Source organism: Salvelinus namaycush, chromosome 16, assembly GCF_016432855.1.
Source record: "Salvelinus namaycush isolate Seneca chromosome 16, SaNama_1.0, whole genome shotgun sequence".
NCBI classification, from domain to species: Eukaryota; Metazoa; Chordata; class Actinopteri; order Salmoniformes; family Salmonidae; genus Salvelinus; species Salvelinus namaycush.
This window is the reverse complement of record NC_052322.1, coordinates 42444570-42469006: the sequence shown is the minus strand read 5'-3', so window position 1 is coordinate 42469006 and position 24437 is coordinate 42444570. Positions and strand designations below refer to the sequence as shown.

Here is a 24437-nt window from a genome sequence, read left to right as displayed (position 1 = left end):
CTTCCTGGTCAGAAAGTGTGCTGCCAAATGAGTTCTGTTTTACTCACAGACAAAATTCAAACGGTTTTAGAAACTAGAGAGTGTTTTATATCCAATAGTAATAATAATATGCATATTGTACGAGCAAGAATTGAGTACGAGGCCGTTTAAATTGGGCACGTTTTTCCCCCAAAGTGACAACAGCGCCCTCTGTCCTCATCAGGTTAACGTGTATCAACAGTTTTAACCACTCTTGACACCACTTCCTCTTCTTGATGTTGAGCCAGAGAGCATATCGGCGGTTTCCAGTCACTACCCTAAACATGTTCATTAATGCGCAACAACATCTTTCTCTACTCATACTATACACTCTTAGCAAAAAAGGTGCTATCTAGAGCTTGAAATGGTTATTTGGCTGTCCCCATAGGAGAACTTTTTGAAGAACCCTTTTTGGATCTAGGTAGAACCCTTTTAGTTCCAGGTAGAACCCTTTTGAGTTCCATGTAGAACCCTTTACACAGAGAGTTCTACAAGTAACCCAAAAGAGTTCTACCTGAAAACAAAAATTGTTCTATTTGGAACCAAAAAGGGTTCTCCTATGGGGAGAGCCAGATAACTGTTTTGTAATCCTTTTTTCTAAGACTGTAGTTTGTTCATCAAAACATCCTATAAGTTTAAAGCCTATGTGGTGGAAAAGGTCTTATACTGAAGACAGCAGTGAATTGTACAAGCTGTATGCATTCTCTCTTCTGTTTATCATGGTTCGTGAAGGTGACTGGGTAAATACACAAAGGGACACGGTCATAACCTCACCCTCAGACCAATTGGTAAATGGCCAGTATATGTTCTGGAAGTTAAAATATGAGACCTTGCTCAATTTCTTTGTGAACTGAGCCCGCATGATAACAGCCAGTCGCATGCAGGAATTAACCCGCAAATCATACTTACATTTCCAAAAACCTGTTTTTACTTTGCCCCTTCAGAGCTTCAGTAGACCTATACCAAGGTTTGTAAACCTCTCTGTACATTAAACAAATAAAGATTGCTTCATTTGCTTTGAGATTCTGAGTCCTTAGTGGTGAATTTCCACAACAATTCTGGTTCCACAAACTTATGGTTGATTTCTCCGTGGTGGTCCAACAGTGAAGGTCTGGCTGGGAACACCAGTGGCGTTTCCTTCACCCTGATTAAGACTGTTGTGGCTTTAGCATCATTAAACCGAATACTTTTTTTATTTTTTTATTCTCTGTAAATATTATTATGTGATTAAACTAACTTAATCATGTAACTGTAATTAACTAGGAAGTCGGGGAACAAAGGAAAATATTCAGATAACAAAGTTATAATTGTCCTGATATAGCTTTCAGATATTTTAATATCTGATCAATTAGATTAATTCATTAATTAGAAGACTAATCTGTCGATCTACTTCTCTGATAGAGTTCAGTGTGTCAAATCGGAGGGTCTGTTGTCCGGACCTCTGGCAGTCTCTATGGGGGTGCCACAGGGTTCAATTCTCGGGCCGACACTCATCTCTGTATACATCAATGATGTCGCTTTTGCTGCTGGTGAGTCTCAGATCCACCTCTACGCAGACAACAACATTCTGTATACTTCTGGCCCTTCTTTGGACACTGTGATAACAACCCTCCAGGCGAGCTTCAATGCCATACAACTCTCCTTCCGTGACCTCCAATTGCTCTTAAATACAAGTAAACTAAATGCATGCTCTTCAACCGATCGCTGCCTGCACCTGCCCGCCTGTCCAACATCACTACTCTGGACGGTTCTGACTTAGAATATGTGGACAACTACAAATACCTAGGTGTCTGGTTAGACTGTAAACTCTCCTTCCAGACTCAAATCAAACATCTCCAATCCAAAGTTAAATCTAGAATTGGCTTCCTATTCCGCAACAAAGCATCCTTCACTCATGCTGCCAAACATAGCCTTGTAAAACTGACCATCCTACCGATCCTCGACTTCGGTGATGTCATTTACAAAATAGCCTCCAATACCCTACTCAATAAATTGGATGCAGTCTATCACAGTAATTGACTGGAGAAGAGGACATTCTAAAACCAAACAACGATTGTTCTTCGACAAAGGACCCCTTGTACAACATTCTGATGGAAGATCATCAAAAGTAGGACCCATTTTATGATGTTATTTCATATATCTGTCGTACATGTGTACTATTAGTTTGCGCCCAGATTTTGGGCACTCTCTCGCCATAACGTAAACTGGATGTCGTAATGAAGTTATTTTTAGAATTCTAACACGCCGATTGCATTAAGAACTAGTGTATCTATCATTTCCTATACAACATGTATTTTTTAGTAACGTTTATGAATAGTTATTTGGTCAGAATAGGTGATTGTCATAAAACTATCCGGACTTTCTGGGAAAAAGACGCTACGTTAGCACAATGTATAACCACTGATTTCAGCTCTAAATATGCACATTTTCGAGTGTATGTATAACCTGATGTTATAGGACTGTCATCTGATGAAGCTTATCAAGGTTAGTCAAAAATTATATATCTTTTGCTGGTTTGTTACGATCGCTAACTTTTGCTGCTGGTAAATGGCTTGTGTTTCTGGCTATTGTGGTAAGCTAATATAATGCTATATTGGGTTTTCGCTGTAAAACACTTAAGAAATCGGAAATATTGGCTGGATTCACAAGATGCTTGTCTTTCATTTGCTGTACACCATGTATTTTTCAGAAATGTTTTATGATGAGTATTTAGGTAGTTCACGTTGGTGTCTGTAATTACTCTGGCTGCTTCGGTGCTATTTGTGACGGTAACTGTGATGGTAGCTGCAATGTAAAACTGTTTTATACCTCAAATATGCACATTTTTCGAACAAAACATAGATTTATTGTATAACATGTTATAAGACTGTCATCTGATGAAGTTGTTTCTTGGTTAGTTTGGTTGGTTCTTGGTTAGTTTGGTTGGTTTTGTGCATGCTACCTGTGCTGTGAAAAATGTCTGTCCTTTTTTGTATTTGGTGGTGAGCTAACATAAATATACGTGGTGCTTTCGCTGTAAACATTTAAAAAATCGGACATGTTGGCTGGATTCACAAGATGTTTATCTTTCATTTGCTGTATTGGACTTGTTAATGTGTGAAAGTTAAATATTTCTAAAAAATATCTTTTGAATTTCGCGCCCTGCACTTGAGCTGGCTGTTGTCATAAGTGTACCGACGCCGGGCTTGCAGCCATAAGAAGTTAAACGGCCTCGTACTCTATTCTAGATCGTACAATATGCATATTATTATTACTATCGGATAGAAAACACTCAAGTTTCTAAAACCGTTTGAATTATATCTGTGAGTAAAACAGAACTCATTTTGCAGCAAACTTCCTGACAGGAAGTGAAAAATCTGAAATCGAGGCTCTGTTCCAGGGCCATCCTATTCAATTGCTTGAAATCTATGGATATACATGCACTTCATACGCCTTCCACTAGATGTCAACAGGCAGTGGGAGGTGAAATGGGGTGTCTAGCTTGATCTGAGGTCGAACAAGAGCTCTTGGAATGACGTGACCCCAATTTCCTTTGTCTAGCAAGGCGCGGGAAGGAACCCTAGATTGCCTTCTGAAAAGCTTTCGGTATAGACGGCTAATATCTCCGGCTTTGATTTTATTTGATACATGTGATAATATCATCGTAAAGTATGTTTTTTCAATATAGTTTTATCAGATTATTGAACGTTTATCGGGAGTTTTGGCGTTTTCCGTTCTCTGCGTTTGGTGAAGATGGACATCTTCGCTCCACTTGGCTAGCTAAGGTTGCTAATTCGACAGGAGAAGAGGACATTCTAAAACCAAACAACGATTTATTCTGGACAAAGGACTCCTTGTACAAGATTATGATGGAAGCTCAGCAAAAGTAGGAACCATTTATGATGTTATTTCGTATTTCTGTGGAAAATGTTTAGTTCTATTTTCCGCCCTCATTGCAGGCGCTGTCTCGCTATAAAGTTATTTTTTTAAATCTAACACGGCGATTGCATTAAGAACTAGTGTATCTTTCATTTGCTGTACAACATGTATTTTTTGGCTATGTATTCCCCTTGTGACCCCTTGTGAGACCATATGCTGACACATGCACATTTGTGGCCTGCTGGAGGTCATTTTGCAGGGCTCTGGCAGTGCACCTCCTTGCACAAAGGTGGAGGTAGCGGTCCTGCTGCTGGGTTGTTGCCCTCCTACGGCCTCCTCCACGTCTCCTGATGTACTGGCCTGTCTCCTGGTAGCGCCTCCATGCTCTGGACACTACGCTGACAGACACAGCAAACCTTTTTGCCACAGCTCGCATTGATGTGCCATCCTGGATGAACTGCACTACCTGAGCCACTTGTGTGGGTTGTAGACTCCGTCTCATGCTACCACTAGAGTGAAAGCACCGGCAGCATTCAAAAGTGACCAAAACATCAGCCAGGAAGCATAGGAACTGAGAAGTGGTCTGTGGTCACCACCTGCAGAACCATTCCTTTATTGGGGGTGTCTTGCTAATTGCCTATAATTTCCACCTTTTGTCTATTCCATTTGCACAACAGCATGTGAAATGTATTGTCAATCAGTGTTGCTTCCTAAGTGGACAGTTTGATTTCACAGAAGTGTGATTGACTTGGAGTTACATTGTGTTGTTTAAGTGTTCCCTTTATTTTTTTGAGCAGTGTATGATTTATACCTCAAATATGCACATTTTTCGAACAAAACATAGATTTATTGTATAACATGTTATAAGACTGTCATCTGATGAAGTTGTTTCTTGGTTAGTGACTAATTATATCTCTATTTGGTCGGTTTTGTGATAGCTACCTATGCGGTTGAAAAATGGTGAAAATATGCGGTTGAGTCTTTTGCTATTGTGGTTAGCTAATAGAAATACATATTGTGTTTTCGCTGTAAAACATTTTAATAATCGGAAATGATGGCTGGATTCACAAGATGTTTATCTTTCATTTGCTGTGTTGGACTTGTGATTTCATGAAATTATATTATATGATATCCCTGTGGCGTTAGGCTAGGCTATGCTAGTCAGCTTTTTTGATGGGGGGGATCCCGGATACGGGAGAGAGAAGCGGTAGAGGTTTAAACAATGCTGGTTAACATGATTTTTGAATTACTACCCCATCTCTGTATCCCACACATACAATTATCTGTTGAGTAGTGAATTTCAAGCACATGTCCACATCAACAACAAACTAGAATGGTCCTGACACACCAAGACAGTCATGAAGAGGGCACGACAAAGCCTATTCCCCTCAGGAAACTAAAAAGATTTGGCATGGGTCCTGAGATCCTCAAAAGGTTCTCCTTCCAGTTCTCTGCTGCCAATGACTGGAACGAACTACAAAAATCTCTGAAACTGGAAACACTTATCTCCCTCACTAGCTTTAAGCACCAGCTGTCAGAGCAGCTCATAGATTACTGCACCTGTACATAGCCCATCTATAATTTAGCCCAAACAACTACCTCTTTCCCTGTATCCACTGTATTTATTTATTTATTTTGCTCCTTTGCACCCCATTATTTATATCTCTACTTTGCACATTCTTCCACTGCAAATCAACCATTCCAGTGTGTTACTTGCTATATTGTATTTACTTCGCCACCATGGCCTTTTTTTGCCTTCACCTCCCTTATCTCACCTCACTTGCTCACATTGTATATAGACTTATTTTTCTACTGTATTATTGACTGTATGTTTGTTTTACTCTGTGTGTAACTCTGTGTTGTTGTATGTGTCGAACTGCTTTGTTTTATCTTGGCCAGGTCGCAATTGTAAATGAGAACATGTTCTCAACTTGCCTACCTGGTTAAATAAAGGTGAAATACATTTTTTTTTTTAAATGGGCTGACCAACCAGTGCTCCCGCTCATTGGCCAACCGGGCTATCTGCATTGCGTCCCACCACCCGCCAACCCCTCTTTTTACGCTACTGCTACTCTCTGTTCATCATATATAGATAGTCACTTTAACCATACCTACATGTACATACTACCTCAATAAGCCTGACTAACTGGTGGCTGTATATAGTGACGGGGTCAAATTGGGGTCACGTTAGGGGCTGCACCAAACGTTTAATGTATTATAATAATTGATTATAATATGTTGTATTAATTGAAGGGGAAGGGCTATGGGACCCCTCCTCCTCTACATTTATAGGGTTCTAGACTACAGATTAACAATATATATATTCATTGTAAGGATTTAGAATTGTTCCACAGTCTTTAAGTCTGTGCCTCTTATAAAGAAATGGGGGGGGGGGGGGGGGGCGTCTGTGAAATAGCATTTCAAACATAAACATAGAGCTCTGTAGGGGAGTAGAAGAGATAAGAGGCTAGTCAGACATACCTCTATAAATCAACTTGGGGGAGTGGCTTTTACTCCTGAGGCCTTAGAAAACACTGGAACTATTATATTTCTTGCAGGTTTGTACAGTTGTGTATGCATGGGCTTGTCTGAGGAGTAGCAGGTAATGACATCACAGGGGGTTGACGACATGCATGATAAAAGCAACTTGGACTTTTCCTATGAGGCAGAACTCAGGAGAGACATCAGTTGTATGTGTGATGTTTGATCTTTGACTTCTGTCTACAGCTGTATTTTGATTAAAATGGTTATGATTTATAAGTGCACATTTTGAGAGTTCCTTATTTGTTAAGTAATAAAACGGAGCACAGAAAAACGAAACCAACAATTGCCTTGCTACTGTGATTTTCAAATGTCTTTTTACTGTTGTTTTATTTCTTTACTTACCTACACACACACACACAAACACGCACACCTTTGTTTCGCACTATTGGTTAGAGCCTGTAAGTAAGCATTTCACTGTAAGGTCTACACCTGTTGTATTCGGCGCATGTGACAAATAAACTTTGATTTGATGAGGTGGTTCTCCCCATCTCTCAGCCTACCCAGGCAGTGCACCACATCCAGGAACCTGCATCAATATTCTGCTCGTCCTCCGGGACTATTGCCCTGCAAATGTCCTTCACTTTTGCTTTGTGTTCTCGTCAGATCTTTTTGCGATTCCGTCAATTCGTAGAGTCCATCTCCGACTGTATCGCTCAGTCTCGTTATACCTTTGACTCCATTTTCAGTGAGTTTCTTCTCCTGCTTTGCAACCTGAGTATTCATTGTTGCGTTCTGCTGCTTCAGAGTATTTACTTCTTCAGGATTGAAATCAATCCCTTTCTTCAGGTTAACGATGCAGACAATGTTCTTTTACACCAAGTCCATGATGTCATCTGCTCTCTCTTTGATTTTAGTCCCCCCCCCCACATTCACCCCCCTTTTCTACACTGCAAGCATATGAATGAGTTTCAGCAATGCCTCTTTTCTCCTTGGTGGTCTTAAAGTCACGATTGGCCTCATGGTGAAATCCCTGAGCAGTTTCCTTACTCTTAAGAAACTAAGTTAGGAAGGACACCTGTTACTTTGTAGTGACTGGGTTTATTGATACACCATCCAACGCCTAATTAATAACTTCACCTTGCTCAAAAGGATATTCAGATAAAAAGCACACCATGCAATAATCTGAGACTGCGCTCAAAAATAACAACATTTCTCCGCCATGTTGGAATCAACAGAAATATGAAATTACATCATAAATATTCCCTTACCTTTGATAATCTTCATCAGAAAGCACTCCCAGGAATCCCAGTTCCACAATAAATCGGTGTTTTGTTCGATAATGTCCATTACTTATGTCTAAGTAGCTACTTTTGCTAGCATGTTTAGTGCACATGTACAAACGCTCACGCAGATGCAGGCAAACTCGGACGGAAACTTCAAAAAGTTATATAACAGGTCGAATAAACAGGTCAAACTAAGTAGAAAATCAATCTTCAGGATGTTGTTATGATAACTATCCAATAACGTTCCAACCGGAGAATTCCTTTGTGTTTCTAGAAGTTATGGAAAGCAAGACGATATCGTTTGGAACGCGTGTGACCAGGAACTGGCATTCTGCCAGACCACTGACTGAAACACCACCCATCCGGCTCAACATCACACTAGAGGCTTCATTCCATGTTCTACAGACTGTTGACATCTAGTGGAAGGCGTAGGAAGTACAAACAGATCCATATCTTACAGGGAATTGAAAAGGCGATGAGTTGAACATCGACCAGCCTCAGAATTCTCACTTCCTGTTTGGAATATTTCTCAGGTTTTTGCCTGCCATATGAGTTCTGTTTTACTCACAGACATCATTCAAACAGTTTTCGAAACTTCAGAGTGTTTTATATCCAATAGTAATAACAATATGCATATATTAGCATCTGGGACAGAGCAGGAGGCAGTTCACTATGGGCACGCAATTCATCCAAAAGTGAAAATGCTGCCCCCTATCACAAAGAAGTTAAAATAGTTACAGAGTTTATGGTTGTGATATGAGAAAACTGACGATGGATAAACAACATTGTATTTGCTCCACAATACCAAAATAAATGAAAGAGTGAAAAGAAGGAAGTCTGTACAGAATACAAAGATTCCAAAACACGCATCATGTTTGCAACAAGAAACTAAAGTGATACTGCAAAAATTGTGGCAAAGAAATTAACTTTTTGTCCTGCCTTATGTTTGGGTCAAATCCAACACAACACATCACTGAGTATCCCTCTACATATTTTCGATCGCGGTGGTGGCTGCGTCATGTTATGTGTATGCTTGTCATCGACAAGGACTAGGAAGTTTTTTAGGATAAAAATAAACGGAATACAGCTGTAAGCACAAGCAAAATCCTAGAGGAAAACCTGGTTCAGTCTGCTTTCCAACAGACATTTGGAGATGAATTCACCTTTCAGGAGGACAATACCCTAAAACACAAGGCAACATCTACATGGTAGTTGTTTATCTAGGAGTGGCAGGTAGCCTAGTGGTTAGAGCATTGGGCCAGTAAGCAAAAGGTTGGTGGATTGAATCCCCAAGCTGTCTTTCTGCCACTGAACAAGGCTGTTAAAACCTTCTCAGCAACAACCTACTTCCTCTCACCAAGACAGTTCAAATGATTACTGAGTCAATAAATGTCAGATATTCCAAACTACTCTTTCCATTTATGCATTTGTTGATTAAAAGTACTATTACAAAGTGATCATGTTTAAGAATTAACACTTGGTTCTCTTCCTCCATCATCCCCCCCTCTCTCCTGTCATCTATCTGCTCTATCGGTTCTTCATGATTGATCACAGGAGTATAGGTTGATCAGGGCGTAGCTAATGTCTCTGTTACTGATAACAGCAATAGGGGCGGTACCATCCTCTGTGTTCCTTATCTTTTACAATCACGCCTCCTTGAAGACAGAAAAGCTAGGATTCTAAAGCCAGATCTGTACTATTTCAGAAAAAAATAAGCAAACACGTTTAGTGTTCGTCAAAAGGCATGTGGGCGACTCCCCAAACATATGGAAGGACGTACTCTGGTCAGTTGAGATGAAAATTGAGTTTTTAGGCCATCAAGGAAAACGCTATGTCTGGCGCAAACCCAACACCTCTCATCACCCCGATAACCCCATCCTCACAGGGATGCATGGTGGTGGCAGCATCATGCTTTGGGGATGTTTTTCATCGACAGGGACTGGGAAACTGGTCAGAATTGAAGGAATGATGGATGGCTTTAAATACAGGTAAATTCTTTAGGGAAACCTGTTTCAGTCTTCCAGAGATTTGAGACTGGCACGGAGGTTCACCTTCCAGCAGGACAATGACCCTAAGCATACTGCTAAAGCAACACTCGAGTGGTTTATGGGGAAACATTTAAATGTCTTGGAATGGCCTAGTCAAAGCCCAGACCTCAATCCAATTGAGAATCTGTGGTATGACTTAAAGATTGCTGTACACCAGCTGAACCCATCCAACTTGGAGCTGGAGCAGTTTTGCCTTGACGAATGGGCAAAAATCCCAGTGGATAGATGTGTCAAACTTATAGAGACATACCCCAAGAGACTTGCATCTGTAATTGCTGCAAAAGGTGGCTCAACAAAGTATTGACTTTGGCGGGATGAATAGTTATGCACCCTCAAGTTTTCAGTTTGTCTTATTTCTTGTTTGCTTCACAATAAAAAATATGTTGCATCTTCAAAGTGGTAGACATGTTGTGTAAATCAAATGATACAAACCCCCAAAAAATACATTTTAATTCCAGATTGTAAGTCAACAAAATAGGAAAAATGCCAAGGGGGCCAATCTACAGTTTTATATAGAGCCAAAGCTAAATGAAACTCTTTACCAATCCATATTTCTCAGGCAAAAAGTAAATCCACCTTCAAGAAAAAAATTAAATAACATTTGTTTGTTTCACAATAAAAAATATTTTGCATCTTCAAAGTGGTAGACATGTTGTGTAAATCAAATGATACAAACCCCCAAAAAATACATTTTAATTCCAGATTGTAAGTCAACAAAATAGGAAAAATGCCAAGGGGGGGTGAATACTTTCGCAAGCCACTGTACTAGGAACACGCATAACCACCAAACCAGACAGGCAAATTCAGGGCAGCTAAGACAAACCAAGCCAAGGACAAATCGCCTTAAATCTACAGTTTTATATAGGGCCAAAGCTAAATGAAACTCTTTACCAATCCATATTTCTCAGGCAAAAAGTAAATCCACCTTCAAGAAAAAAATTAAATAACATTTAATGCGATAGACCATATGACTGGACAGGAAGTAGAAAGCATCAACTGAATGTTAAATGTGTTTCCTGTCAGCTATTTTAATTGTCTGTATTGTCTACTTGTTGAATGTTTGTGAAGTGTTGATTTGTGGTTGTTTGTAATGTCTTGTTAATTGGTGTTGGACTCCATGAAGATTAGTACAGAGAGAGAGAGAGACAGACACACATGGACACTACAGGTAAAAGAGGGAGTGCTGATCTGGCAGGGCCTGACATGCCCCAACATCAACATAACAATTAACACTAGTCTCCTAGTCGATACCTCCAACCCCACTTCACCCCAAAATAACTGTGGTCAACCCCAGAAATCTTCACTTTCAAACTCATACCAAATATTTTGAAACAGAGCACTATTGGATTAGATACCAAAATAGGGCCGCTGTTTGTTTTAATCAATCTGGTGACACAGGTAGCTATTGAAAGCACAGGGGGAAGAGAGTCTGGAGGGAGAGATTGAAATGGGGGAGGTCGGGGTGAATGACCCACCAAACCATGGCGGTCTGGGGAGTGGCTAGCCATGGAGAGTTCACTGCTAGCCATGGAAGCCACTCACTCGCACAACTCAACAAGTGAGTATGAGCATAAAAGTGACTTCACCATGAGAATTGAAGGCTGACAAAAGTTATTGATTAACAGTACTTATGAACAACATCCATCCATGTTTTTTGGGGGGTGTTGAATAGTATCAGACCTACAGTAACCATTGCAGGGAAAGAACATTCCACGGAAAATGTATGGGTAGAGTAGCCCACTGTGTTAGCCGGGTTACTAAATGTTTTTCTAGTATCAGTGAGAAGTGTAGACAGCCGAAAACTGTGGGTAGGTAGCTAAACTTCTCCATCGCTCTCCCTCTCTTCCCTCCATCTCGGTGGTAAGCTAACTAATATTGACAGAGATGAGACACTACATGAAACAGATGGCTCTGAAAATAAGATCTAGTCTGTCATCACCAGCCCCAACCGTCTGCATTACAACCATCCTATCTGTTGTAATTCTTCCTATGCCACGTTGTGTTAAATTACCCAGTGACCCTCTACTCTGACTGTAGCCTCAGCATGACGAGTTAGAACAGGCACTGAGGAACTAGCTAGGAGTTATTTTGCCGACGTCCCAGTCTCCCAGAGTGGATCATTTTGGTCACAGGTATGACTACCACCCATTTTTGCTGATTCTGTCTCTGTCTCTGTCTCTGTCTCTGTCTCTGTCTCTGTCTCTGTCTCTGTCTCTGTCTCTCTCTCTGTCTCTCTCTCTCTCTCTCTCTCTCTCTCTCTCTCTCTCTCTCTCTCTCTCTCTCTCTCTCTCTCTCTCTCTCAATTCAATTCAATTCAATTCAATTTGCTTTATTGGCATGACGTAACAATGTACATATTGCCAAAGCTTATTTACAATATAAAAATGAGAATCAAAATGGTCAACGGGACAACAGTAACAACAATAACCAAGGGTCAAAATAACCATACATTCAACAATAACAATAAGCATACAGTAGAGGACATGTGCAGGTTGATTGGTCTGTCAGACACTGTCCCTCAACTTATGGCAGGCAGCAATGTAGTGCGCTGCCAACCCACAGCTCTCTGCGTCCTCCCCCAACAGGACTGGTAGCCTATCCTCATCAGAGAGGTCTTTGAAACCTTGAATAAGAGTTTCAAATTTGGGGAAATGACACTCTCTAATTGTTTTATATTTTTGACATTTTGTCAGGAAATGCAGCTCCGTCTCAGGTTCTGCTGTTGTGCAGTGGTTGCACAGCCTTTCCTCTACAGGGAGCCAGGTTTTCCTGTGTCTACCCTTCTCAATGGCAAGGCTGTGTTCACTGAGCCTGTACTTTGTCAAGGTTTTTCTAAGGTTTTGATCAGTAACCATAGTCAAATAGTTAGCCACGGTGTACTGTCGATTTAGGGCCAGATAGCACTGCATTTTGCTCTGTGCTTGTGCTTGTGTTTCCCAATAAGCAATGTAGTTTTGTTTTGACTGTGTTGTAATTTGGTTTATTCTGATTGATTGGATGTTCTGGTCCTGAGGCTTCAGTGTGTTAGTAGAACAGGTTTGTGAACTCAGCCCCAGGACCAGCTGGATGAGGGGACTCTTTTCTTTGCTCAGCTCTTGGTATTGCAGGGCTTGGTAGTGATATGAGAGGGGGTCACTGTATTTTAGATGTTTCCAAAACTTAATTGCTCTTTTTTGAGTTTTTATTATTAGTGGATATTTGCCTAATTCTGCCCTGCATGCATTGTTTGTAGTTTTCCTCTGGACATGTAGGAGAATCTTACAGAACTCTGCATGCAGGGTTTCAATGGGATGTTTGTCCCATTTGATGAAATCTTGTTTTGCAAGTGGACCCCACACCTCGCTGCCATAAAGTGCAATTGGTTCAATGACATATTCAATTAGTTTTAGACAAATTTTAATAGGTATTTCAATTTGAATTTGCTTTTTAATTGCGTAGAATGCCCTGCGTGCTTTCTCTCTCAGTTCATTCACTGCCTCATTAAGGTGTCCAGTTGAGCTTATTTTTAAACCTAAGTAATTGTAGTGTGTGCAGTACTCTATATATTTTGTACCAATTGAGAACTTTGGTCTAATTCCCTGAGATCTGGATCTTCTCTGGAAAATCATTATTTTAGTATTTTTCTTAACCGCTGTTGTACTGTTGTACACTCTCTCTCTTCTCTCTCTCTCTCTCTCTCTCTCTCTCTCTCTCTCTCTCTCTCTCTCTCTCTCTCTCTCTCTCTCTCTCTCTCTCTCTCTCTCTCTCTCTCTCTCTCTCTCTCTCTCTCTCTCTCTCTCTCTCTCTCTCTCTCTCTCTCTCTCTCTCTCTCTCTCTCTCTCTCTCTCTCTGAAACATATGTTAACATTGCCAAAGCAAGTGAAGTAGATAATATACAAAAGTGAAATAAACAAGAAAAATGAACATAAGTTCCAAAAGAATAAAGACATTTCAAATGTCATATTATGTATATATACAGTGTTGTAACGACGTGCAAATGGTTAAGTACAAAAGGGAAAATAAATAAACATAAATAAGGGTTGTATTTACAATGGTGTTTGTTTTTCACTGGTTGCCCTTTTCTTGTGGCAACAGGTAACAAATCGTGCTGCTGTGATGGTACACTGTGGTATTTCACTCAGTAGATATGGGAGTGTATCAAAATCGGGTTTGTTTTCAAATTCTTTGTGTATCTGTGTAATCTGAGGGAAATACAGTATGTGTCTCTAATATGGTCATACATTTGGCAGGAGGTTAGGAAGTGCAGCTCAGTTTCCACCTCATCTTGTGGGCAGTGTGCACATAGCCTGTCTTCTCTTGAGAGCCAGGTCTGCCTACGTCGACCTTTCTCAATAGCAAGGCTATGCTCACTGAGTCTGTAGATAGTCAAAGCTTTCCTTAAGTTTTGGTCAGTCACAGTGGTCAGGTATTCTGTCACTGTGTACTCTCTGTTTAGGGCCAAATAGCATTCTAGTTTGTTCAGTTTTTTTTGTTAATTCTTTCCAATGTGTCAAGTAATTATCTTTTTGTTTTCTCATGATTTGGTTGGGTCTAATTGTGTTGCTGTCCTGGGGCTCTGTGGGGTGTGTTTGTGTTTGTGAACAGAGCCCCAGGACCAGCTTGCTTAGAGGACTCTTCTCCAGGTTCATCTCTCTGTAGGTGATGGCTTTGTTATGGAAGGTTTGGGAATCGCTTCCTTTTAGGTGGTTGTAGAACTTAACAGCTCTTATCTGGATTTTGATAATTAGCGGGTATCGGCCTAATTCTGCTCTGCGTGCATTATTTGATCTTTTACGTTGTACACGGAAGATATTTTTGCAGAATTCTGAATGCAGAGTCTCATTTTGGTGTTTGTCCCATTTTGTGAATTCTTGGATAGTGAGCGGACCCCAGACCTCACAACCTTAAAACCTTTTCTCAATAGGGGGGCGCTGTTTTCACTTTGTAAATAGATAGAATAGATAGTTTCTAAAACCGTTTGAATTATATCTGTGAGTAAAACAGAACTCATTTTGCAGCAAACTTCCTGACAGGAAGTGAAAAATCTGAAATCGAGTCTCTGTTCCAGGGCCTTCCTATTAATTTGCTTGAAATCTATGGATATACATGCACTTCATACGCCTTCCACTAGATGTCAACAGGCAGTGGGAGGTGGAATGGGCTGTCTAGCTTGATCTGAGGTCGAACAAGAGCTCTTGGAATGACATGACCACTATTTAATTGTCTTCGAAGGCGCGGGAAGGACATCAGCATTGGCTTCTGAAAAGCTTTCGGTATACACGGTAGATATCTCCGTCTCTGATTTTATTTGATAGATGTGATAAAAACATTATAAAGTAGTTTTTTTCAACCGAATTGTATCAGTTTATTGAACGTTAATTGCGAGTTTTGGAATTTTCTTTTCTTTGCGTGAGGTGAAGTTGGGCACGTTTGCGCCACATGGCTAGCTATGGTTGCTAATTCGACAGGAGAAGAGGACATTCTAAAACGAAACAACGATTATTCTGGACCAAGGACTCCTTGTACAAGATTCTGATGGAAGCTCAGCAAAAGTAGGAACCATTTATGATGTTATTTCGTATTTCTGTGGAAAATGTTTAGTTCTATTTTCCGTCCTTATTGCGGGCGCTGTCTCGCTATAACGTAAGCTGTTTGTTATGGTAAAGTTATTTTAAAAAATCTAACACGGCGATTGCATTAACTTCTTATGGCTGCAAGGGGCAGTATTGAGTAGCCAGTTAAATCGTGCCCATTTCAAACGGCCTCGTACTCAATTCTTGCTCGTACAATATGCATATTATTATTACTATTGGATAGAAAACACTCTCTAGTTTCTAAAACCGTTTGAATTATTTCTCTGAGTGAAACAGAACTCATTCTGCAGCACATTTCCTGACCAGGAAGTGGAATGTCAGAAATCGATGCTCTGTTCAACTTCCTGCCTATACATGGGCATGATACGTAAGAGTCTACGTACACTTCATACACCTTCCCCTGGTTGTCAAGAGGTGGTGAGAGAAGAAATTTCGTGTTTATCTTGGTCTGAGGTGGAATTAAAGCTCTTTGTATGACGTGACCGTCCATTTCCTGTTTCTGGAGCGCGCGAAAGAGGACATGGATTTGCCTTCTGTTTAGCTGTCGTTATGGACGACTAACATCTCCGGTTTAGATTTTATTTGATACATGTGACCATATCATCGTAAAGTATGTTTTTTCAATATAGTTTAATCAGATTATTGAAATTTTTTCGGGAGTTTTGCCGTGTTCCGTTCTCTGACTTTGTTGACGTTAGAGAGATCCGTGCCACTTGGCAAGTGCCCATGCTAAATCAAGAGGGAAATTTGCCGTTCCAGATCCAAACAACGACTGTTCTGGACAAAGGACACCTTGTCCAACATTCTGACGGAAGATCACCAAAAGTAAGAAACATTTTATGATGCTATTTCTAATATCTGTCGTGCATGTGAACTGGTCGTCGGCGCCCAAGTGTTTCTGGCTATTGTGGCTACGCTAATATAACGCTATATTGTGTTTTCGCTGTAAAACACTTGATAAATTGGAAATATTGTCTGGAATCACAAGATGCCTGTCTTTCAATTGCTGTACACTATGTATTTTTCAGAAATGTTTTATGATGAGTATTTAGTTATTTGGCGTTGGTGTCTGTAATTTTTCTGTCTGCTTTCGGTGCAATTTCTGACTGTAGCTGCAATGTAAACTATGATTTATACCTGAAATATGCACATTTTTCTAACAAAACATATGCTATACAATAAATATGTTATCAGACTGTCATCTGATGAAGTTGTTTCTTGGTTAGTGGCTATTTATATCTTTATTTGGTCGAATTTGTGATAGCTACTGATGGAGTAAAAAACTGATGGAGTAAGAAAAGTGGTGTCTTTTGCTAACGTGGTTAGCTAATAGATTTACATATTGTGTCTTCCCTGTAAAACATTTTAAAAATCGGACATGTTGGCTTGATTCACAAGATGTGTACCTTTCATATGCTGTATTGGACTTGTTAATGTGTGAAAGTTAAATATTTAAAAAAAATATCTTTTGAATTTCGCGCCCTGCACTTGAGCTGGATGTTGTCATAAGTGTACCGGTGTCGGGCTGCACCCCAAACAGGTTAAGAACTAGTGTATCTTTCATTTGCTGTCCAACATGTATTTTTTAGTAAAGTTTATGATGAGTTGATTGGTCAGATTAGGTGAGTGTCAGAAATATATCCGGAGATTCTGGGAAAAAGTTGCTACATTTTCACAATGTATAACCACGGTTTTCAGCTCAAAATATGCACATTTTCGAACAAAACATAAGTGTACTGTATAACCTGATGTTATAGGACTGTCATCTGATGAAGTTGGTCAAGGTTAGTGAATAATTTTATATCTTTTGCTGGTTTTTTGCGATCGCTACCTTTGCGGTGAATGAATGCGGTTGTGTGTTTGGCTATTGTGGTAAGCTAATATAATGCTATATTGTGTTTTCGCTGTAAAACACTTAAAAAATCTGAAATATTGGCTGGACACCATGTATTTTTCATAAATGTTTTATGATGAGTATTTAGGTATTTCACGTTGCTCTCTGTAATTATTCTTGCTGCTTCGGTGCTATTGGTGATTGTAGCTGCAATGTAAAACTATGATTTTATACCTCAAATATGCACATTTTCGAACAAAACATAGATTTATTGTATAACATGTTATAAGACTGTCATCTGATGAAGTTGTTTCTTGGTTAGTGACTAATTATATCTCTATTTGGTCGGTTTTGTGATAGCTACCTATGCGGTAAAAAAATGGTGAAAATATGCGGTTGAGTCTTTTGCTATTGTGGTTAGCTAATAGAAATACATATTGTGTTTTCGCTGTAAAACATTTTAAAAATCGGAAATGATGGCTGGATTCACAAGATGTGTATCTTTCATTTGGTGTCTTGGACTTGTGATTTCATTATATTTATATGCTAGTATTTACTTGTGGCGCTATGCTAGGCTATGCTAGTCAGCTTTTTACTGATGAGGATGCTCCCGGATCCGGGATGAGTACCAAGTAGAAGTTAAAGGGCAATGTGTTCTATAACTGATTCAAGTATTTTTAGCCAGATCCTAATTGGTATGTCAATTTTTATGTTCCTTTTGATTTCATAGAATGCCCTTCTTGCCTTGTCTCTCAGATCGTTCACAGCTTTGTAGAAGTTACCTTTGGCGCTGATGTTTAGGCCAAGGTATGTATAATTTTTTATGTGTTCTAGAGTAATGGTGTCTAGATGGAATTGGTATTTGTGGTCCTGGCGACTGAACCTTTTTTGGAATAACATTATTTTTGTCTTACTGAGATTTACTGTCAGGACTCAGGTCTGGCAGAATCTGTGCAGAAGATTTAGGTGCTGCTGTAGGCCCTCCTTGGTTGGTGACAGAAGCACCAGATCATCAGCAAACAGTAGACATTTGACTTCAGATTCTAGTAGGGTGAGGCCGGGTGCTGCAGACTTTTCTAGTGCCCTTGCCAATTCGTTGATATATATGTTGAAGAGGGTGGGGCTTAAGCTGCATCCCTGTCTCATCCCACGGCCCTGTGGGAGGAAATGTGTGTGTTTTTTGCCTATTTTAACCGTGCACTTGTTGTTTGTGTACATGGATTTTATCATGTCGTATGTTTTTCCCCCAAAACCACTTTCCATCAATTTGTATAGCAGACCCTCATGCCAAATTGGGTCGAAGGCTTTTTTGAAATCAACAATGCATGCGACAGTTTTGCCTTTGTCTGTTTGTGTGTTTGTCAATTAGGGTGTGCAGGGTGAATATGTGGTCTGCCATATGATAATTTGGTAAAAAGCCAATTTGACATTTACTCAGTACATTGTTTTCACTGAGGAAATGTACGAGTCTGCTGTCAATGATAATGCAGAGTATTTTCCCAAGGTTGCTGTTGACGCATATCCCACGGTAGTTATTGGAGTCACGTTTGTCTCCACTTTTGTGGATTGGGGTGATCAGTCCTTGGTTCCAAATATTGGAGTGAGTTAGGTCTGCTCTACACCAAATTAGCATACCCCCTGAGTCCCTTCCCTGTTTCACACCTGGTAGTTTGATGGATGGGACTACCAGCTCTTTGTCACCTAGAGGGCAACCAGTGGGTCTGTCTCCACTATAGCAGGTTTCTTGAAGGATGACAATGTCTGTATTTCCGATTTCTTTGATGAAGTCCAGGTTCCTGCTCTTTAGGCCAAAGGCAGATGACCTCCGGCCTTGGATATTCCAGGATGAGATAGCAATGTTGTTGGTCGTGTGTTTTGGCCTCAGGCCAGTATGTGTGAGTAGAGCCTGCTGTGCATCTGGTATATGCCATTGGCTTGGGCTAGTGTAAGAGTGGGTGTTGGGCCTGTTTTCCTACTCACGGCCTGGGCGTATGTGTGACTTCCATGTTGAGGCCCTCTTTACGGGGGTGGGGTGCATGGGGTGGGCAGGAGTGGCATAGGTCTGATCTGAGGGGGCCTAAATGGGGTGTGGGCATGGTTGACTTGGGGGTGAGTTGATTGGTTGGGGTGGGGGTGTGTATGTGGCTGGTGGTGTTGTGGTCTGGATGTAGGTCCTCTCGGTGTGGGTCCTCTATGTGTAGGTCCAGGGGGGATCCCACAGGTCTGGGAGAGTGTCTCGCTGGTCTGGGCAGGGTGTCAATTAATCTGTTGCTCCTGTGTGAAGTGTTGGGGCTGCGTTTGAGAGCCATGTCCTTTAGAGTCCGTGCGAAGGTGGGCACTGCTGCCTTGTATAGGTGGACCTGGTCATAGAGGCTGTTCAAGTCCAGGGTGGAGTGGTGGGTCAGGAAAACATTTGGTTTTGAGGCACAGTGACAGGAAATACTTGCGGTTACCCGCTGTTTGGTAGCAGGGTGGAAGTCTTTTCGTGGTAGCAGGATGGAGATAACCACTTGTGCATTGGGGAAAGAAGAAGAAGCATTTTCAATCACTCCCTTCAGTGCTGTGGCCCCCCTTTCCTGCTGTGTTCTCAGGTCGTTTGTGCCTGTGTGTATTATTATGTGGCTAGGTGATCCTAGTTGGTCCTCAAACAGAAGGTCTAGGGCGCGCTGGGTGTTTGGACACCTGTTTGGGAAAAAGTTTTTTTTCTTGTATATATTTCCCATTTGAGTCTATAAGGAGTCCAATCTGTGTCTTGTGTATGTCCTCAGTGGGTGTGGGGGGGGGTTGTCAGGAGGCCTGGCAGGGTGGCTGACATGGGGGTGCTCAGAGGGGATGAGATCCCCTGGGCTTGGGGTTCTTCATTTGTCTGTTTTGCTGTGATGTCGACGCTATGGTCAGGGTCTGGTGTGGACTGTTCTGCTGTGGTGTCGAGACTTTTGTCGGGAGCTGAGGTGGACTGTTCTGCTGGCTTCTCTGCGGGGGTGGCCACCTCTCTAGTGGGTTGATCTCTGTCACACACCATCCCCCTCACCCTCTCCTCCAGCAGTCTGATCCTCTCCTCTAGTGCTCTGTTCTTCTCCTGCTCTTGCTTTTTATATTGTTGAAGTTGTCTCCCCACAGTCCAGCGTGCAGATATGTCTCTCTCCACCTCCAGCTCTCTGGGTCTGGTTAATGTTAGAGCATCGGTAGAGTTTTCCTGAGCCGTCTACACACATCTATAAAAGAGCTTACCTGGGGTTTGAAGAGGGACAGGTTGGCATACTCCATGTTGGTCAGCACGGACGACTTGATGGGGTTGATGAAGAGGAAGCCCATACGTTCAACGGCCAAGCCAGACCTGCCCTCCAGCACCAGGCAGATTCCAGACCCCACATCTACGGTGTACTCAGTAATCAGTGGCCAGCTGGTCGTTTTTTCAAAGAACTGACGGTTTTCACTCGTCGTGAACTTGATGGCACCCAGACGTGTGCCGGCGCCGTTATCCCACAGCGACAGCTTTGTGATGCGCTCGCCGAGGTTGAACTCAAACTCATTGAAAGTGTTCTCATCTCCAAAAGTCGCCACTTTCCCGTCGGTCAGCTCCGCCCGCACAGCTTTGACCTGCGAGCCTTCCACCGCCACTCCAATCTTCTTGAGGGTGGCACCGTTGTCCATGCCATGGAAATGAAATGAACTGCCTCCTTGACCACCGATCAAATGCAGTGTGGTTGCCATGTTGAGTGTGTGTGTGCGTCATGTAACCTGAAATACAAATTTGTACAGATACATTTTAAAAACCTCCCAACTCAAAGGAGATCTGATTCAGACATTCAAAGCACCAAAAGAACATTAAGGAACAAGATGAAAGGATCAAACAATAACCAAGGGATATAATGACTCATGGTAGGAACTAGAGGTCAAGCAACACATCAGTCTAGGGCAGGGCTCTCTAACCATGTTCCTGGAGAGCTACCCTCCTGTTGGTTTTCACTCCAGCCCCAGTTGTAACTAACCTGATTCAGTTTATCATCCAGTTAATTATTGGAATCAGGTGGAATAGATTGGAATGAAAAAATACAGGACGGTACCTCTGGTCTAGGATGACCAAATCGCTGCACAATCCTCAGGTCACTGAGAATGACGTGTTCTGTTATTGCTCCTAACTCCTCCTTGCCCTCCTCTGATCGTTCCATCTCTATTCGTCTGGAATCTATCACACCCATTCCTTCCTCCTCAGCTAGGGACCTCCGAGTCACCATGGAGTCCCTCTCCTACTCCCAGCACCTCCCCACTCTACCTCCTGCTGTTTCTTCCTGATCAACACCATGGAGTCCCTCTCCTACTCCCAGCACCTCCCCACTCTACCTCCTGCTGTTTCTTCCTGATCAAACCATGGAGTCCCTCTCCTACTCCCAGCACCTCCCCACTCTACCTCCTGCTGTTTCTTCCTGATCAACACCATGGAGTCCCTCTCCTACTCCCAGCACCTCCCCACTCTACCTCCTGCTGTTTCTTCCTGATCAACACCATGGAGTCCCTCTCCTACTCCCAGCACCTCCCCACTCTACCTCCTGCTGTTTCTTCCTGATCAACACCATGGAGTCCCTCTCCTACTCCCAGCACCTCCCCATTCTACCTCCTGCTGTTTCCTCCTGATCAACACCATGGAGTCCCTCTCCTACTCCCAGCACCTCCCCACTCTACCTCCTGCTGTTTCTTCCTGATCAACACCATGGAGTCCCTCTCCTACTCCCAGCACCTCCCCATTCTACCTCCTGCTGTTTCCTCCTGATCAACACCATGGAGTCCCTCTCCTACTCCCAGCACCTCCCCACTCTACCTCCTGCTGTTTTCTTCCTGATCAACTTGGTGACTTATATGTAATGATGATGTAAAACATATTGTTTATGTAAGTGAGCACGTCTCTATGCACTTATACAATTATTTAATATGTTGCTATAATTACGAATACTCATGAATAATGATGAGTGCACATTTTATAGATGCTACATCAGTATATGATACCCTGCCCTATGATGATGAGTATGAATGTAATAGATGCTAACATCAGAATATGAGGTGTTTATGGTGCTGGAACTCACCTTTCCAACAAAAGTTGCTGCTTTGTAATATCTGAAAGAATAAGATTGACATGAATTAATATAGTCCAATATTCTTTAGGACAGAGGCTGCACTATTCACAGGTATGTACTCATGTATTATAATATAGAACAATATTCTAAGACAGGCTGTGTCACGATCGTCTTGAGGATAATGAGTGGACCAAGGCGCAGCGTGTGAAAAATACATCTCTTTTATTTGAGACGAGTGAAACACGAAACGAACACTTATAACAAAACAAAACAACAAAACGACCGTGAAGCTACAACGTAAGTGCAATACTAAAGCTACAAACGTTCTACATAGACAATTACCCACAAAACCCAATGCCTATGGCTGCCTTAAATATGGCTCTCAATCAGAGACAATGAACCACAGCTGCCTCTAATGAGAACCAATCTAGGCAGCCATAGACATACAAAACCCCTAGACAAGACTCTGACCCATTTAACCTACAAACCCCTAGACAATCCAAAAACACATACATTCCCATGTCACACCCTGACCTAACTAAAATAATAAAGAAAACAAAGAATACTAAGGCCAGGGCGTGACAGGCTGCAGTATTCACAGGTATGCATTAATATATTATAATATAGAACAATATTCTTTCAGACAGGCTTTAGTATTCACAGGTATGTATGATATATTATAATATAGTACAATATTCTTTAAGACAGGCTTTCGTATTTACAGTTATGCATTAATATATTATAATATAGTCCAATATTCTTTCAGACAGGCTTTAGTATTCACAGGTATGTATTAATATTATAATATAGTACAATATTCTTTCAGACAGGCTACAGTATTCACAGGTATGTATTAATATATTATGACAATGTCTAATATAGAACAGGGTCTGTTAACTTTATCAAGTGTCTGTCCAATTAAAACTAACCATCAGATTTAGTCAAGTAACACCTAAAACCTGAATCATTCAAACGTCATTACTGAATGTAGATCCAAACTTTACCTCGATTTCAAATGGTTAATAATAATAATGACCAGTAAGTCAACTGTTTCATCATTTAGGAAGCATTTGTTCCATGAAATGTGCAGTTTATTAGTAGTCAAATCAACATTAGTTCAACATTTTTTCACTTAGCAAGATGAGTTGTTAAGATTTGTTTTTACTAACATACAACACGTATGCAGGCCTCAGATTCAAAGATAGAAATAGGTTCTCTAATTTAATTCAAGTAAGCTTCCATTTTAAAGCTGCATTAGGTCAGATTTCTTTTTAAATTTGGGGAAATTGTCATCACACATCGTCAGCTATCAGTATGTAAAATATTCTGAGAGTAGATCCAGCTTCTTTGACTGCCCTTCACTCTGCAATCACTCTGAAAAATCGTTCCAGCCAATCATGTCCCTAGTAGGGAGTTACCTAATGTGCACAAATAATTTGATTTAAACAGATAAATATACATGATGAATTATATCACCTTCATTATTTGGGATTTATTAACAGTTATGTCTGCAGGCAGAAGGCACAGAAAGGATCTATCGCTGCACAAGAGGAGCAGAAGTTGGAGCCAGATAAATGTTTGTTTGTTGGTAACATGCCTGTTTATGCATTCAATTTAAATTAAGGATAATGAAGTTGGTAAAGTGACTGATAAAAGCCTGTTTTTTGCCCGAGATAGCACCAGTCACCTACATTAAACATTTCAGTACCCAATGCTAGATGTGTCAATCAGTGTATTCAAGATGAAGAGACAGCTTGATGTAAAACACTACACTCAACAGTCTACTCACCTCACATTAAACATCATACTAACATCATACTTTTGAATTCAAAACAGAACAATAGGAGGCTGAAGTCAACCATGTAAAAACAAGGCAACAGTTAACATGTCGTCCCCCACGAATGATGCAGTAACCACTATTTATTTCACAATGGCGCCAGAGGGGAGGGCTTTCGTCTTATCGTCTCTCAACCAACCAAGCTATTTTGTTTGTTTTTACATTATGCTGCTGCTATTATTTGTTATTCTTATCTATTACTTTTTTTTAAACATTTTGTAGGTATTTCTTTCTTACAACGGCATTGTTGTTTAAGGCCTCGTCACTGTAAGGTGAAATATTGTATTCAGCGCATGTGACAAATAACATTTTATTGAATTGAGATATTGTGTGTAACTAACAAATTGCAGTTAATTGCCGTTACAGGGAGGAAAGCCTTGACGGGATCTGTCCTCACCTACTGGGTAAATGAACTGTGTTACAGGGAGGA

At 41.0% G+C, this 24437-nt stretch overlaps 1 protein-coding gene across 1 annotated transcript; it reads right to left on the bottom strand.

Annotated features, from left to right (window-relative positions):
* Positions 1 to 20272: 20272 nt before the first annotated feature.
* LOC120061686 (aerolysin-like protein) lies at positions 20273 to 20812 on the bottom strand. Its single transcript, XM_039011580.1, has one exon. The coding sequence runs from the start codon at positions 20810 to 20812 to the stop codon at positions 20273 to 20275; it is 540 nt and encodes a 179-aa protein (XP_038867508.1).
* Positions 20813 to 24437: the final 3625 nt, after the last annotated feature.